The sequence below is a fragment of the Zerene cesonia genome, chromosome 9 (genome assembly GCF_012273895.1).
Source record: "Zerene cesonia ecotype Mississippi chromosome 9, Zerene_cesonia_1.1, whole genome shotgun sequence".
NCBI classification, from domain to species: Eukaryota; Metazoa; Arthropoda; class Insecta; order Lepidoptera; family Pieridae; genus Zerene; species Zerene cesonia.
In genome coordinates, this window is record NC_052110.1 from 32,498 (window position 1) to 50,235 (window position 17,738).

At 34.3% G+C, this 17,738-nt stretch overlaps 1 protein-coding gene across 1 annotated transcript in view; it reads left to right on the plus strand.

Moving 5' to 3' along the window:
* LOC119829114 (inactive angiotensin-converting enzyme-related protein-like) overlaps positions 1 to 17,732 on the plus strand; it is a 24,358-nt gene extending 6,626 nt beyond the window's left edge. The window contains exons 2-4 of the mRNA XM_038351503.1: positions 15,564 to 15,802; positions 16,633 to 16,737; positions 17,376 to 17,732. Coding sequence (XP_038207431.1) covers positions 15,596 to 15,802; positions 16,633 to 16,737; positions 17,376 to 17,618 — 555 coding nt within the window. The 5' untranslated portion in view covers positions 15,564 to 15,595 and the 3' untranslated portion in view covers positions 17,619 to 17,732. The remainder of the gene's footprint in view (positions 1 to 15,563; positions 15,803 to 16,632; positions 16,738 to 17,375) is intronic.
* The last annotated feature ends 6 nt before the right edge of the window (positions 17,733 to 17,738 follow it).

A 17,738-nucleotide genomic window follows, 5' to 3' on the forward strand; every position in this document is an offset into this window, starting at 1 on the left:
ATAATTGCTTAATAACCTACTTTCGTACCTCATCGATATATATTACGATCGTAATTACCCGCCCTGTCAACTTTAAATAATAGATTTTAATGTTGTCTTGCCAAATATTAGGTACATGTATAATAAATCCTTTCAGTTAATTATTCTTTGTACCTAATGGAAACACCAGCAAATTTGAAATAGAACTTCTCTTACACGTGGCGAGCTGTAACTGAAAATGTAACAAAATGTTCCTAACGGTTTGATCAAGGAATCGTGACTCGTGTGCAAGTCTGGCGTTTTGTGCTCCTCCTAAGGCAGAAGCGGCTGTCGCAAGCTCTTAACGGTTACTTAACGAAGGAGACTCAACTCTGACCTTTGACCATTGGCCTCGCCATTAGCGACACGTGCGACTCTACTCTCGACATAACAGGTGATTTGTATAAGGGCATCGTGTTCTAATGGAGCCTTATGGATGTGTTGCCTCATCCTTCACTGTTTACAGCATTTTAAAGACTATAGTTCAAATATTTTAGGTGTAATCGTTGCGTATCTAGACGGTTTATGGATATCGATTTCAGAACTGAATTTGGGACCCACGCGTACAACATGAACATTAGTAATTAAGAACACGTGGTGGTTTTTAGGGACAATTGTGAGAATGCCAAATTTATAATTCCATTCACAGATATGGAATTGGCTAACAGATCTAATTCATTCTGATGCCGTGAACTCGTGAGGCCTGCACGGTCGTGAACTTGTTGGCAGAATGCAGATGTAGATAAACCTTAATGACATACAATTTAACTGTTCACACCGTAGTGTATTATTATATCTATGGTCGTGGGAGCACACACGCGCGGCGCGGGCGCACACGCGCCACGACCCTGACCTTGCGTGCATCTTCGGCCCCAATGTCGCGGCCTCTTCGCATTTCGCACTCGTCTCTGTAACTTCTTCCCCTTTATCGGCTTGTACTTTGTAAGAATATTAGACAAGAATTGACGACTCGTGTTTAATATAATGTTGAAAATTGATGCAATCGAGACGTAATGTGCGGCTTGTTACGAGATAAATGAGTAATAGATTGAGAATGCTCACGCTCTCGTTGCTTCGACCAACTGCTGAATTGCTGGTTAATTCAATTATTTTGTTCCCTTGTCTTTTGCAAATACAAAAATTCCAAAACAATTAATTGAATGGAATATATTCTCATCTATTTTTCTATTCTCACAAAAAATTAACTTTACCACATAGACAAATCGTTATGAAACAGGTATATGTAATGCAGAGCGTCAATAATGATGAATAAATATTAAACGCAATATTTGTATTGGATACGCACTGGGATCCGCAGCGAGCGGCGCAGGAGTCGGTCATGAGGACGTGAAGCGTGTTATATAAGTGCTGATGCCTGACAACAGGTAATTAAAACCAAGTAAAGCAATAAACTTAATTACGCGACTGGAATGCAAATGCAATTTAATAAAAAATGTTAACTTGTAACTCTTTTGCTGCGTTTTGTATTAAGCATAATAAATAAACTGTAACAATTGGGTACAATTTTTCAAGAATACGACGAATGCGCATATCTCATGAACGTTTATTCTACTTGAGGTTATTGTATACGTATACGTATAGACAATTCAATGTTGCAAATTATCAATTACAAACTATAATAATTAGCGCATTTCGAAATGAATTATAAAATGTATAGAAGGAGCCAGACTATAACTGCACGTTCGGTTGCGTCAAACATTGCGTCACTCACAGAGCACTTTCTCGCGCACACTGACGCGCATGCGCACACCACCTTGCGGGATCCACAACCCACGACCTATGTGGCATTTACCACAATTTAACCTAATAAATCTGTCAGGTGAAGCTTCCGTGACTTTATAAAGCATACAAAGTTTATAGAGTAGACGTAAATCTGTCATCACCTCGTGTCACAATTCGTAATACCGCAGCTGTAGAGAGAAAGGTTAAAGGAATAATATGTCAATATGAATGTAAAAAGACTTCCTTTTTACCCTTTTAAATGAAAATACATTATGAACTGAATAATATTCATTGTGTTTGCAATGAATAATGTTCCAGGATATGACGTTATAAATCATCAGATCTGAGCAGTGTATTACAAATAATTAAATAGCAGAAATAGGATAGAACAATTGCTTTTCAAAGACAGTAATATTCGTACACCTACTGGGAAACCTATATTTTAATAATTCCATGTTTGGTTGTACAGGCGGAAGTTTCTACGCAGATAGCTCATAAAGAAGACAATAAGAATTTCAAGAAAATAATTGAGTCATTCGCAAAAATTAAACTTCAACGCGTACGAATTTACATGTTTATATTTCACGAAATACAAATTTTGCTTAGGAAATTCCATATGAGTAATGCAAGTACATATTAGTAAATTTTTGTTCGAAAAAGTTAAAAAAAATGTGAATTGTAAAATGTAAAGAAAACATATTATAATTGATATATAAATATTCTGAACAAAAATTTTGTAACCAATAAATTTCACATACAATCTCATCTTGTTTTTGTTCAATAATTCGCAACTATTTCTTTATGTCTAATATCAATGTTAAATTAACAAAATTTGCATGAATCTGATATTTTTGAAGCATCTCATGAACATAATAAAATTACAGATTATATATAAGTTAGTGTTGTCCAAAACTAGGTCGACTGGATGGGGGCGAAGTGGGTGCGGTAACTCGTTCGTGTTATAATAAATATGAAATGTAATTAATACACGAATTGAACGATAATTGCCGCAAAAATTACCAAAAACAGCATATAATCATATTAACTAATGAAATCAAAGTGAAAAAGTAAGTTTTCAATTATTGTTCAACATTCAGAAATTAGTAATACATTTTATTATACTCTTACAAACATATAGAGAATAAACTAAAAAGGTTGTGTTAGTGAATTTTTGAGTTACGGTTAGAAGCTTTAATGCGTTTATTTATTCACTTGGGTAAATTTTGTATTGTATATATAGTATATTGTCATACGTTAAAAACTTCAAGTTACAAATAATTTTGAGTACCATTATTTTTTAACACTTATGTATATAGAATGATTTAACGTATACAAGGATTAAAAAACCTATATACAAAGAAATATAATGTGTTAATGCTACATAATTTGAAGGTTGTAATTTTTTATCTGAGAATTAAATAAAATTTATTTGTAATTAGTGCTTAGTGTTTGTGAGTGTAGGCGAAGGTCGACTCTCGCAGAGCGCATTAGCATATTATTGTTACACATCAATTAACTTGCCAACTTTAGGACTTGATAAGTTGATCAGGAACTGGTCACACGTCGAGAGCCTTATAAAAATATCCGCTTTCGCAACTTCTTGTATTTTTATCGTGTACATTGTCCTAAATACGCTTGCATGTCAATATTGTCATTCTGAGAACAATAATTCCCCATTACTCTATTTTGAGAACTATATATAGGCTGTATACATTAATCGAATTAAGAGAACTGGGACGACGTTGTCAACCTTGCGCGATACAATTACATACATTAAACGAAATTACAAAATATTCAAGTTTAAAATCGCCAATTTCCTTTCACCGCGTAAATAGTTCGCGTTAATTATGAACAACGCAATGTGAATGTATAACATTAAACGAGTAAACGGTGGGGCAGAGGTCATAAAATTATGTTATTTCGTTTGTATGGTCTGCAATTATGTGCAATAAACGGAGACTTTAAATGCATATTTTTGTCTTTATGAGAAGTAATTATTAAATATATTTATTGAAATAGCCTTCATGCGTAAATCTAATATTTAAGTGTCCATATATCATCTTTTAGCCACCTCATTCTGTTTGACCTTTCATGTTTGAAGCGATATATTAACCTTTATAATTAAACTTAATATGTAATTAAAGTTTAGACGCGAATGATTGATAGCTGTTTTTATTGGAAATTATTATCGGAACGTCGCTCTGCGCAAGCGCTGTAAAGTTATACAAACAATATTTATGTTCTACTGAAAATATGTACTTAGCGTGCAAACACAGTCTATTTGCTTGTCTTAAAGCAATGTTAATGTTATTTGTTGGCGATAATTGCATACCAGAAATTGAAAATTAACGAAATCAAATATTGAAATATTCGAATATAGTATGACATCGAATTTTTATTACGAAATGTTGACATCATTAAATAATTCCAATTATGTTATAATTATGCTTCAAGGATTATATCACAAGGTAAAGTGTTTACCAGTGACCAGAAACTGGCTTCCATTCTATAAAAAATTGACAACTACTAACAAAAATTTTAATAGCTTCCGCTATATAAAGTCTTGCTTCAAACACTTCACTTTATAAAACTGACATGAAAATAAAGATAAGATTAGGAATGAAAATATATAAACGAGAAAAATTATCAGGTCAAATCTTTAACGTGACTCTCGTTTTATATTTAAAGAAAAACACATTGTGTGTACTTTGTGATTAAATAAAATCTTCTTAAATACGACTTTTATTAAAATGTGTGAAGTCAGTTATAATGTGTAAAACAACCTTCACAATAATTAATAATTAATTTTAACAAAAACCTCAACCACCTTGAAATATTTAGAACTGGACCGAATTGAATTAAAAAGAACACGGAAGACTTCTTTCAAATACAAAAAGAGGCATCAAATTCATCTAGTCGAAAATAACAAACCCAAAAATAAAATACAGTTCAATTGAGAACATCTCTCTCTCTCTCTCTCTCTCTTGTAGTCAGTTTAAAATCAAATACATTTCTTACATAACGAAATTATCAGAACAAAACAAATATTCTCAGCAGTACTCTTAAATCGGCTTTAAATTTCGACGTAATACCCGTGTAATAAATATTATATAATAACCATAACCATCACCTATTTCCCACTCAAACATTTTTCGAAGTTTACTACAAAACAAGAACAGATTTTTAAAATGAATACGCATCTGAGTGTTATGCGGTCAGTGAGTCACTGAAAGCGAAAGGAGTTGAGTAACGTTCGCAGCACCGCTGCACAGCGCCCGCGCCTGCGCCTGCGCCTGCGCCTGCGCCGTGTTTAACATTGGCGCACACTGATACTGAAAACGTGTCAAAGGATAATTTATATTTCTTAGTTAGAGGGCTAGTAGTTCTTTAGCTCAGTACGTTCAAACAAATAGTCTCTAGCTTTATATTATGGCATAGAATACAGTAACATAGACTAAACACAACCACAGGAATTATTGCGAAATCTACAGTTTGGGCGCCATGAACCTGATAGATAAAAAGAGTAGCTGAGTGATGTAATATATAATACTTAGTATATTTTGATGTGGCATCTCGTTTAAGTAAAATAATGGTGACAGATGACACAAATTGAATACCATCTGGGATCACCCTGAAAGTTCATTGACTCTCTCTGACTTTTAACAAAATCAATAGAATTGAAAATGTTAATTGTTAAATTCAGTTGAAACCGAATGGTTTTTTCCGTTTGCTAATTGTATAAAAACTATTGTGGTGTTTTTGTCTAATTGTTATTTCATCAAATACAATAGTGATTACGTTGATTGGCTTTTCTTATATAGAAACAACTTGGAGATACCCAAATTAAATTTTTTATTTCTGTTCTGTGAATTCAGAATGTTTCCTAAATTTAACTGATAAAAATAGAATCGTCACCATTATAAAAATATCTATTCCATATTCATGACAAATAAAATAGGAAACGGTAACATAAACGCGTATACGTACTTAACTTTATTATGTAATTATAGCAACTCTTTATAGATCATGGAGCATAATCGAATTACCTGAAAATGGTAAAATCGCAGATTTTACATGCCGTAGGTCAGACTGCTCGTTGATGTCTTTTGTATGAAAAATGATTAAGCACGTTTATCTACGATTATTCATAATTAGTTACGTGGCACATGTGTTTAATTTTAAAGGAAGGCTTATACATCTTAATTTTTATTTTGATTTAAATACGATATTGTCGTTTGAAATTTAATAGCGGTACTGCTAAGCTCAGTTCAGCTACATAATATGCAGTTCGAAAAATGAGGCGTCTTACTTATGTAAAATAATTTTAGTCTATGTCGTTTGCAATTGTATTATGTGCTGCATAATATTAAAACAATAGAAGTTGCAGATAATATTAAAACAATGTTTGTTTAATAAAAAAAAAGTTATACGTTCCATATATTACCGAACCGTCTCGGTATATATTTATTAGCATTTTACATGAACACAACAACACCGAATTAAACAAAAGAGTAGGTGACAGACATTATTATAACTAACTCACTTTTATTGTTAATAGATATTATGACGATTCAAAAACGGTTTTAAAATAAATCTAATTGAATAAAATATAAATGTTTGATTTTGAGTTTGAAGTAGTAAATAAGTTTCGTGGTGAACGGGCCGTAAGCGACACCGAAGGCTCTCGATCAAGGCGGTTACACGGCCGATAAATATCTGATTATTAAGAATTAAGCACAAGGCTTTGTTTCTCGTGTTTCTCTTCGCAATTAAAATATTGATTTCAAAATCGTGTCAAATCAAATCTGGGCCGACCGCGTCAACACTCCGAGGAGCGCGCTCGCAATAATAATGCACTAAACTAATTAAACGTACGTAATAGCATTCATTAAATAAGTTATTTCATCGTATTTTTCATCTGTTCATTCCTAACGGATTTCTGCAATACCAGCGTGCGACGTACTCGTGTATCGTATCTTTTGCCAGTAATCTCCTATAACTAAGCGCCTCTTGGGCGTACAAACCTACTACGACTCTATTTTCGAAGTAATTCTTTTATAAATGGATAGTTGAGAATTATTTCTACTATATGGGCAGAATTTCGCAAAAGTTACCGTCGCGGGAGCAGTGGGTACAGCACAATACGTTGCAGCACGCGTGGGGAACAGGCAACGCCAGTTAATCGATTAGTTTTGCAAGCCTCCTGCACCGTTCTTGTGAACTTAAGTTGTTTCCGCGACCTGAGCATTATGTTTTCAAATCATATGATTGACCAAATTTAAATGAACGCGGCTTTTATTGGGTGCCAATATGCAACGTGACTTCATTTATATTTTTTCAGCTTATACTTTTACTTTTCAATAATAAGATTTATTTTAACAATAATTTGGCCCACATCAATAACTTATTTTATGTAAATACAAAATTACTTGCTGAAAAACCGAAAAGTGCAACTTTACTATTTACTAATTCGGATGACAAAACTAAGTTAAAACTTAAAAGCATGTTGTTAGTTATGTTAAAAATAACAAAATAACCTAAGACACATTTTGCGAGTCTCTTTAGTTGTCAATTAAATTCGTATCTTGTTTGTATGCATATTGCATGGAAATCATTTTTTTGTTGGTTTAAGTGTCATAGAAGCAAGGTGACATTTGAGGTGGGAGGGGAGGGGGAGGGGGGAGGGCGAGGCCGCTGATATCGATAATATTGTTATTAAATCGTTCGGTTCCGGCGCAATACAATTCTTTCAATTTGCGAACGGTTTAGCTGTGACGCAATGAATTGGGCACAAATATTGTCTGTAAATTAAACATCTAGTATCACGATGAAATCAATGATTCAATTTTAGATAACAATAGGGCAGAAATATTAAAATATTTAATTGAATTAAGTAACCAACTGCCCTTTTTCGTTCTTATTTAAACTCTCATATTTATTTATGTATGAAGGCCACAGTTTATGTTTATTTTTATTTACATGTATTTAATTTGACGACAGAAATATGTATATTAATTGATTGGATAATAAATCACTAAAAGAACACGTTAGTTAATTCAAAGTATCTCAAAGTTCAATATATTTGGTTATAACCTCGGTGTGATGTGGAATAAAAATTCAGTAAAAGTGGTCGGTGTCGCACACAGAAGGCCGCCGCGGCAGGCTGCCGCGCCAAGATATTGTCGAAACTCATGTTATCGTTTTCTCAACATACAACAGTAGTGGGTATTTAGAATTGGGATAATATAACACACTTGCTTAGATTATAAATTCGAAAATATATTTGTTTGTTTGTCTTTTTTTCACGTTGCAAAGGAACGATACTGTAAGAAGTTTTATTGTTTGAAATAGTTAGGAGGCCCGAATGTGACATGGTCTACTTAAACACGGTACATCATCGCATTTTTATGGGTATTTCCTATTCTCGTTAGACGAAGTCACTGGCGACATCATATGCATTAAAAACGAACATTGAATACCTTAGAGCACCGTACTACATTTAAGCGGTTAATTACAAATTTTATACCATTTGAAACGTTATACAACATAAATGAATAATGATGTTAAAAGTTAAATTAAGGAAATAAACTAAACAAATAATAAATATTATAAAGACAAGACTATAAAACTTTTTTATAACATTGTAATACACTTCCCCGTGAAAATTGTATTATAAAAAATGTAAAAAAACTTGCATGTAGTGTAAAACAAAATATAAGAGCACTTATTTACATATTATCTACACAAACATGACCATTACTATAACTTTAAGTATCATAAAAAAATCACATTTAAGCCACTTATACTATTATGATATAATACGCGAAATGTATCACGAGCATTCAGCACAAAAATGTAACAAAGTTTACACAAACGAGTTTACGAGTAGGTAATGATTGTTTACAAAATTGCAAGAAATTATTATACGAGCTTTAAATTACGTAAATTTAGAGTGGAACCCATGAGCCGACACACGCGGGACTCACATAACAAGACCGTGTTTGCGTCTTTACGCACGTCCGGAAACGCCACTCGCAAATTACGTAGGTCGCATTGTTCTTAGCAAATTATTTCATTACACCAATGAGGTTCCACTCGGCCGCGCCGGTGACATGCGCTCTGTGACATGTGGCTCGTCAACAAACCCGGGATTGTGTAATCATTATCAACCACGACATTGCATCACACGTCCTTGCTTTGATTCGTTAATTTAAATGATTTTAATAAGCCGTTTCTATGGATTGAAACCAAACACGAATATTTTCATAGAACTTTCTACTATTGTGCTCTTTCTTTTTCTGATTATATTTCCTTTGTCATAAAACTAATCATTTACACATATATTTGCATTTTGCATTAAGCTAAATACGCATTGTGCGGACATTCTGCTCTTCATTAGGAACGCTTTGATAAAGTCATGTCGTATGTAACTGACGAAAAAATTTGATATTCAATAAGTAAGATGAAGCGATTAGTGATCGCATTATCGCCAGTGGGGCCGGTGGGGCCGGTGGGGCGCGCATCCTGCAACCCGGCCAACTGAGCCTTTCGTCACTTCCCTGCGCCTTACCACACACGTGTTGTAAATTGATTTAACTTTCAGATTAAACATATACCATTTTCAGATTGTTATTGCTAATTATTTCATTCCAACAATTTTAATTGCTTGTGTTTGATATCTTTAAAGGCTTCCCATTATAGTAATCTTGTATTTCTATATAATTGTTAAGTTATAATCAACTTAGCAATCATCCGTTATTCTAAATAATTATAATTGCTAAAAGAAAAAATATAACGAACAAGTCTTCTGATAAAATTCGTTAGCTTTATTCTTTGCAAGCGACGTCCACATAACGCACCATGTTTTCAGTTTTTAGCCACCTATATCGGTGCACAACCTTGTAATTAGTGTACACATAGGCACTTCATTTAATTATTATTAACACGAGGAAGGTTTTGCCGTTGATGTCCAGGAAGATATATCCACGGAAGGCTTAGCGGCGGAGCGCGTGCGTTACGTGAGCGACTGTCCACTTACCGTCTACTCTTAAATAACAATCACTTCGTATAACTAGTAAATAATATAAGTCTAACGCGGAGTCATTATGTTTGCTTAATAGTAGTATTGTTGTTTCCTTGCCTCGCACACTTATGTGTAAATAATACTTACGTCACTTAACATTATAACATTTCGATCAGCAGACCGTAAAATATTTGAATCTTTTGGTGTTAAATTGTTGGATTGTGATCTAAAAGAGTTGATCCAACGTATAATGACATAAGCTACTATTTGCATAAATGTTTTTTAGTGTTTGTTAATCATTGCGACAGCATAATTATTAAAGTGGGTGTTATAAGGTCTCGATTTAAACCGATTTAGAAAACGCTATATTTGAAATGACTCAACGCTAATGGTTGTCTTTATGTGGGGTTTTGCCGACATTACCCAACCCAGTTACGAGATACCTACATTATATTAAAACTATCGGTATTTTTAACGTAATTGTTCATGTTTAACTATGTTATATTCAAGTAAATATAAGTAGATAAATATGGCAGCCAAAGATTGGAGGCCGCGACGGTGAATGCGTGTGAATGTTTATCTGCTTACTTATGTACATGTTTTGATGTTGACGAATTACTTAATGCGATAATTACCTTCATAGACATACAAACAAACATTCGTTTCCTAAGGTCAATGATTCTATAGCCATTGGATCTTAATCACATATAATAAACGAGACGTTAATCGTAATGTTAGCTACATAAAAAATTAGTGGTATCAAATTTATATTTATTTTAATTGCATGTAGATTTAAAAATACACGTTAGAATAAGCGTTTACTAGCAAATGTCAATTTAATATAATTTTATAATTTGTAACAAAATAATATTTTATTACATTTAATTGTTTCAAAAAGAAAAATGTGGAGCAATATTTTATTAAACTATTATTGTAGAGACTATACCACTCTCTCGTGAATTATTATCACCTTAAGTACTTTTATAAATAAATAAAATTTGTATAATAAATTATATACGTGCTTCTAATATGCTTCTAACATAATTAAACTCTATATGAGCTAAACTCTATTTGCTTAACCGCGCCGTTTGAAATCATCGTTACCATGTTACTTAAAGTGTAATATCTTATTAATAATGTCGTATAATCATATTAATTTAAAATATACTCTATACATGAACTCGAAAATATAATTACATATCATTAAATTAAAGCGATAAATTCGTCGCGAACACAATATTATCTTTCAAAATGTGGAGGCACTTGTAAGACAAAAATAAGTTATAAATTGGCCGCTCAGTTTCTCAACAGTTCAATTATCTTTCAGCTGCGGTGAGGCAACCGCCCAGATGACTCCGTATCGGACAATATTCGACCACACAGACACGACTGTACTTCTATTATAACTCGTGCAAATATGATCTTTAAGTGTATGCAATATAAGCTCAAATGGAAACTCTGATTTTTGAATATTGAATGCATGTTTGTCGCGTGTCCCTACATAATAGATCAGCTAACGATGTCACAAACTGTTAGAGTTTACGACCGCTCGCAATTTGAGCCGAGCGTTGCGATATTGTATCAAATTATAATTACCACACTACTTTGTAACTCGTAGAGGAAAAAACATATTAATTATGTTGGCTTGTTAGTGTGGCTTGCCTCAGTGAGAGGCTTTATAACTTATGAATAAATGTGACCGAACTATGTCATACGGAACAACTTAGGAGTTTGGACGCTGAGGAAGTTTTATTATTTTTTTAATATGCACCATATAAACGAATTCGATCCTAGTTTCGCGAGAGTTCGCTGTTTTGTTACTTATGGACTTGTTAAGTAATCAGTCTCGTGACTACATAACATGATGGCCGTTTAAGAAACACAAACAGCAATTTAAACGCCATAAATTTGAGCACGCATTGTGTCTGTGGGCAGGGCGAGCAGCATTAGCGGTTACGTACGCGGCGGCCGGCGAGGTCGTGCCCATGGTGTATCGCTTACCAACCCGCCATTATTTGGCCATTATGTATCTTGCGTTCTTGGTAATGCTCACGCTTTTGTTATTAAATTCCACACAATATTTATTTAAACGTACTTACTGACGTATGTTGTGAGTTTGAGTTTATATAACTAAGCTTGATAGTTGGTTAAATTTTAAACGAGGTATAACTGTATACATAGTTTTACCTTTGTTAATCATATAATAGTAAGTTCGGTGCTAAGTAATTACATTTACCTACTTACAATAAATTAAACCGTACAGCGATTTCGTGGAAACCTTCGTCCAAAGAGTGAAAATAACTTCCGGCTGTAAGCTCTGTCTAACCTTCGAGGTGTTGCCTCATTTGTATCACGCCATGTTTCATTTGCGCAAAACTATTACAGTGAAATAATATACCTTTTGGTTGAAAACATATACAAAATGTAGCGTATTGATATTTTGAGACAATTGAACGTTGTTTTATTTTGAATTAGCATTTACATTTGTATTATATCTGCTCCTGTGAGTAGATTGATCTTTACTAAAGAAGCTTAAAACAAATTATAAAAAATTATTATTTAAGCAACGTGCAGCGTGCAATATGTTTATCTTTTTCTACAAAAACACGATATTCATGCATTACACAGATTACAACTATTGTTAAAAAGTAGGAATTTGCTACTATATAATTTTCTTCTTCAAATAAATAGGTATTAAAACACATGTTGCAACTATCAGTCAGATACAATAAAAATTGCTATTCTTATCCGATACAATTAAAACGACACAAAGAACAATGGACTTAATAACGCTTTTTTATTGTAATTGCATTATTATTATGAATTTAATTGGGTGTTTTTCGCAATATGTCACTTCTTTGTTTAAAATATATCTTAAACTAGCAGTTCGCCCGTGGTACATCTCAGGGGTAAAAAGTCATTTATAGAATAATTTAGCTTTCTTTTGGTGATTATATATAATTATTAATTATTATACTTATATATAATTATACGAAAACACGTTTTTTGTTCGATTACAGCAATCAATTAATCGATCATGCTATGATAATCTATACTGCTATACCGGTTGTCATATAAACATAAATAATCGAAAAAAAACGTAAATACGTAACAGCTCTGACAGACTGATTGATTAGCACATAAGTGATAAGCACAACATAGGCGTCGAGCGAATATTTGCATGAATTAACATTTTAAGATGCGCTCATTGAGTAAGATCTTTCGCAATCAAATAGTAAAGACGTGCTAATTTAATAAACAGCCTTAAAAATGAAACACCAAAGCGCAACAAAAAAATTGTCATTCTCAAGCAATACAAAAGAATTCTTCTAAGCTCACAGGACGACGATAATTTTAATGCTCATAGTAAAACAACCAGATTGTTTAAAAGACAAGTTTATATAAAAACTCCGTATGAATTCTATTGTATCCTACTTTGTGATTATCCAATTAATCTTATAACACTATGGCTTTACAAAAACCTACTTCGCGTGAAATCATGTGAAAATTTTATGAAATACTAGTTAATACTTCATCGAGGTATTCAGAAATATTGAACTTTAACCGTGTATTTATATAGTTTGCAAGAAGCAAACGTTGAAATAAAGAGAATGATTGACCTCTGAAATATACAGAAAATACGTAACTATCGAATAGATAATATTACATGTATTTATCGTGGTATCCAGAGCGTCGCCGAGAAGCCGGAGCCGCGCTCCGGTGGCAACACTGACAAAAATGCGCTTTGTTGCGCTCGCTCCTTACAACCTAGCTACCGTTATTTGCAATAACAAACTATAGGTACTCCTTTAATAAAACCTTTATATAATAATAAAATGAAGAATAGTAAAAACGAAATAAAATACAATTACCGAATAGTTAAAATATCACGGACATCATTATCACGTGTGTAGTTAGTTGCCTCCAATGAAGAAGCACAAATAAAAAAGTTCGCAGTTCGCAGTTCGCAGTTGGTCGCCCGCGCCGGTCGGTGTCACGCGGTCAGCGCGACAACTTTAGGCCAAGGCGTGACCTTTACTTGCGGAAACTTACGCACTTCATATTTCAATGGTATTGTTGAGCTTTAAGTACACTTGGCGAGGTACACACGGACATAGGTTGTTAAACGTGGAGCCGAACTTATTGACAATTAATGTTTAGAAAATGCCGTTAAAAAAACAGCGCTATTCTTGTTAAGCTAATATAATGAGACCTCTATCCGGTCGATTGGTATAGGCAATCAATCAATGATGAAGGTTGAAAACGAATATAAATTTTGTAAAATATGTACGAAGGAAAGTTCTATTTGTTAACAAAATATAATCAATTCACTTTAAATGAGAGCAGAAACTTTTAAGAGCAATTAAGCGTGACACTTGTCACATATCAATTAGTTGGTGTAATTGCACGGACAGACAAGGAAACTGACCTCGCTATTTTCGTAACATTAAGGACTTTTATTGCATACACATGTTTGTTAAGAAATAAAAGTGGTATAATAAAATTATTGTATAAAAACGTGAAGGTTGTTTGTAACTTTCCATTTGAAATGAGTTCAAAGTCGCAACGGCTCGGCCGCAGCGACCGCAGCGGACCACTTCGCCGCTCGCCGCTAGCTGCGACCGATGGACCCGCGTGGGCTCGGCAGTCTCGATGGCAGTTTACTAATGTAGAATCGAAAACAAATATAACATGTGATATGCGGACTGAATATCGTATCAAAGGAAATTTTTATGATTATTGAGAACTAGACTTATTATAATCATAGTTACTTATAAAATGTTTGGTTTTATCCAAGGTTATAATACTTATAATTCATATGTAATACTAGCTGTGCCCGCGACTTCGTCCGCGTGGAGTAGTTATTTTGGGCATAATATTTATTTTTGGAAATAATTTTATTAATTATTATCTACATCAAAACTACAAAAAAAAAAAAATGTGTTAATAATTGTGAAATTATTAGAACCAATTGCAAAATTATTAGAAACAAAAAACACAACACTATCCTTAAAACAAACAATACTATAAAGAAAGCTATGACACCTACTTATAATTAATTATTATCTACATCAAAACTAAAAAAAAAGTGTTAATAATTGTGAAATTATTAGAACCAAAATATTATCTTGATTGATGTTGATTTTTGTCGGTGTTATTTTAAAATTGTAATATCTTTTAAGGTGTTCATTGAAATTAAATGACGTCAAAGACAATATTGTTCACAATTAAATACTCTTAATCAATAACATATTTATTTGGATAAAGATTAATATTATTACGTTGTTACAACTCTTACAAATAATGCATTAAATTCGACCATTTTGATTACCCTAAAAATGGTTCTAATAAGGTAACTTTAGAGATAGACATATACTGTCGTGGACTTTTTTTTAGATCATTTTAAGAGGAATAATTCTTTCATACATATATTTTTCGTATCTTGAACCGTTTTCGCAGCGCACGCAATAGAAGCCCTGAAGAATGAATAATTTTTCCCGTTTTGTCCACATTTTTCGTTATTTTTTCGCCCCTAATAGTTGCAGCGTGATGTTATATAGCATATAGCCTTCCTCGATAAACGTACTATTCAACACAAAAAGAATTATTCAAATCGGACCAGTAGTTCCGGAGATTAGCGCGTTCAAACAAACAAACAAACAATCAAACAAACAAACTCTTCAGCTTTATAATATTAGTATAGATTAGAATTTTTTGCAAATTGCAATCGAGACTGTTTACCGACGGGTGTAGCTAACTGTACGCTAATTTGTTACAGACAATCATCACGCACAGCTCCCAATCGTCACAATGAGAAGCGCACTGTTTATACTAGGCCTGATGGCGCTGGCAGCGGCGGCGCCCGCGCCCGAGGCGAAGCCCGAGCCGGCGGCACAGCCCGACCCCGCGCCGCAGCCCGACCCCGCGCCGCAGCCCGACCCCGCGCCGCAGCCCGACCCGTCGCTCGACTCGCAGCCTGAGATCATCGAAATTATCGCCCCCGCCAACAGCGCACAAGTGTGTACAGATTAAGTGTTTTTCTAACTGCTTTTTTGCGATGTTGTTGTTGTCGTCTACTGCGATCAAGTGAAGCAATAGTTAAAAACAATGTACATTATTTTTGTATTTCATTTATTTGAAAAACAAAAATCTACTGTGCGATTTAAGTTACATACCTTTCATTCTTATTTATAAAACCAAACATAGAAAATGTTCATAAGTAGTTCAGTAAGTGAAATACCATAATTAAATAACACGTTTCATACTTTACCGCATGCACCAGTTGTTCTTACATAAGGAGTTATGTAACTAATACCAGTATTAATGCATATGAATGTCGGCTTGACAATTATTAAGTCATCGGTCACAGGGAAGAAGTAAAAATGACAATATCGCGTGCGTCAGGTCTCGTACCAAGATAAATGGTAAATGTATGGGAATTGCAATTATTGTGCTATTAAGTGGGCCCAGTGGGCAATGGATGACAGTTGCAGAGTTCAAATCCTTGCCCTTACGCATAATAGACATCATTAAAACTTCATTTAATTGTTGTAATTATGTACAATTACAATTTAGTCACCATTATCTTATACATTCTTATTTGACCACTGTGTCAACGCAAAGCGGTGTATAAGTATACAGAATAAAAAATTTGTGTAACAGTTATAACTGCATACTAATCATTTGCATATAATAAGAGATAATTATTATATTAACGAGAATAAAATTGATAAATGAAGAATGAAGTACATAAATAAACGCTTCTGCAAGGCTCGTCATCGTTCTTCGAGTACTTACACAGATGCAGCAGTAAAGACCATATCATAATAATAGGAATGTTGTTGTAGGAGACCCTTGCTACTCTGAACCTGGGCGCCCCGGGCTCCGAGCTCAGCGAACGCAACAAGCGCACCATCGGCATCCTCCGCCAGCTGTTCCCACAACTTACGCAGGTAACACAGACGCCCTCACACGTGACGTCACACGCGCGTGACGTCACTCGTTGTTTAGCTTACTCGTACAGAGGCATGCAATCGTTACATCTGGAAAACTACAACAGAAACTCAGCTACGGATGATTTAACTCTGTTATCTTTCAATGTGCCATCATGTGTGACGATATTGAATATTTCAATCATAAACTTGAGTTTAGTTGTTGTAATCTAATATATGCGTTTAATGTGTACCTTGACGAAACTATTGAATTAATAACTATGTTATATGTGACGGATAAACACACTGAAGTCTTACATTTTATTACATGAATATTCGAGTATTTAGAAGCTATCGTTTGAGCTGTCCTCTATAGTTGAAGGATAGCTGTATATAAATAGTAGAAAATGAAAAATGTTATTCTTTTATTTGAACAAATAGATACAGAATATTTCAGTGTGGTTTTCATCTATACTTTGCAAAAACATTTTGATATTAAATGATAGTTAAAATGATATATATCCGAGATACATGGAATTTCATTGTTTAAAGTTGATGCATTGGCTTAAATTAAACGCAAATAAAGCGCGTTCAACAAAATGTGAGTGCAAAGTAATAGAATAACAATAATGGGATGCCAAGGGCGGTGTGTGTTCTAGATAATCGAACAGAAGGTACAGCAGATAACGAGTATGGTGCTTAAAATATTCGGGCCCATCTTCCTGCGCGCCTTCCTAGGGAACCGCAGCAACGGCGGCAACACCAACGGCGGCGGCGGCACCGTCGAGATCGACGACGACGAGGACGAAGACGAGGACGAGGACTCCCCCTCCACCACCACCACCACCACCACGTCCGCGCCCAACAGACGCAAGCGTGCGCTATTCTTCCTGCCGGTATGAGCGCAGCATTATCGCTCACCATCAGCCTGCCCCAAGACGGCAGCGCGCGCGCAGACCGCACGTCACGTCACGTCACCCCATCTCCACCATAATCTAACAATCATTGCCGCGCAATCCCTA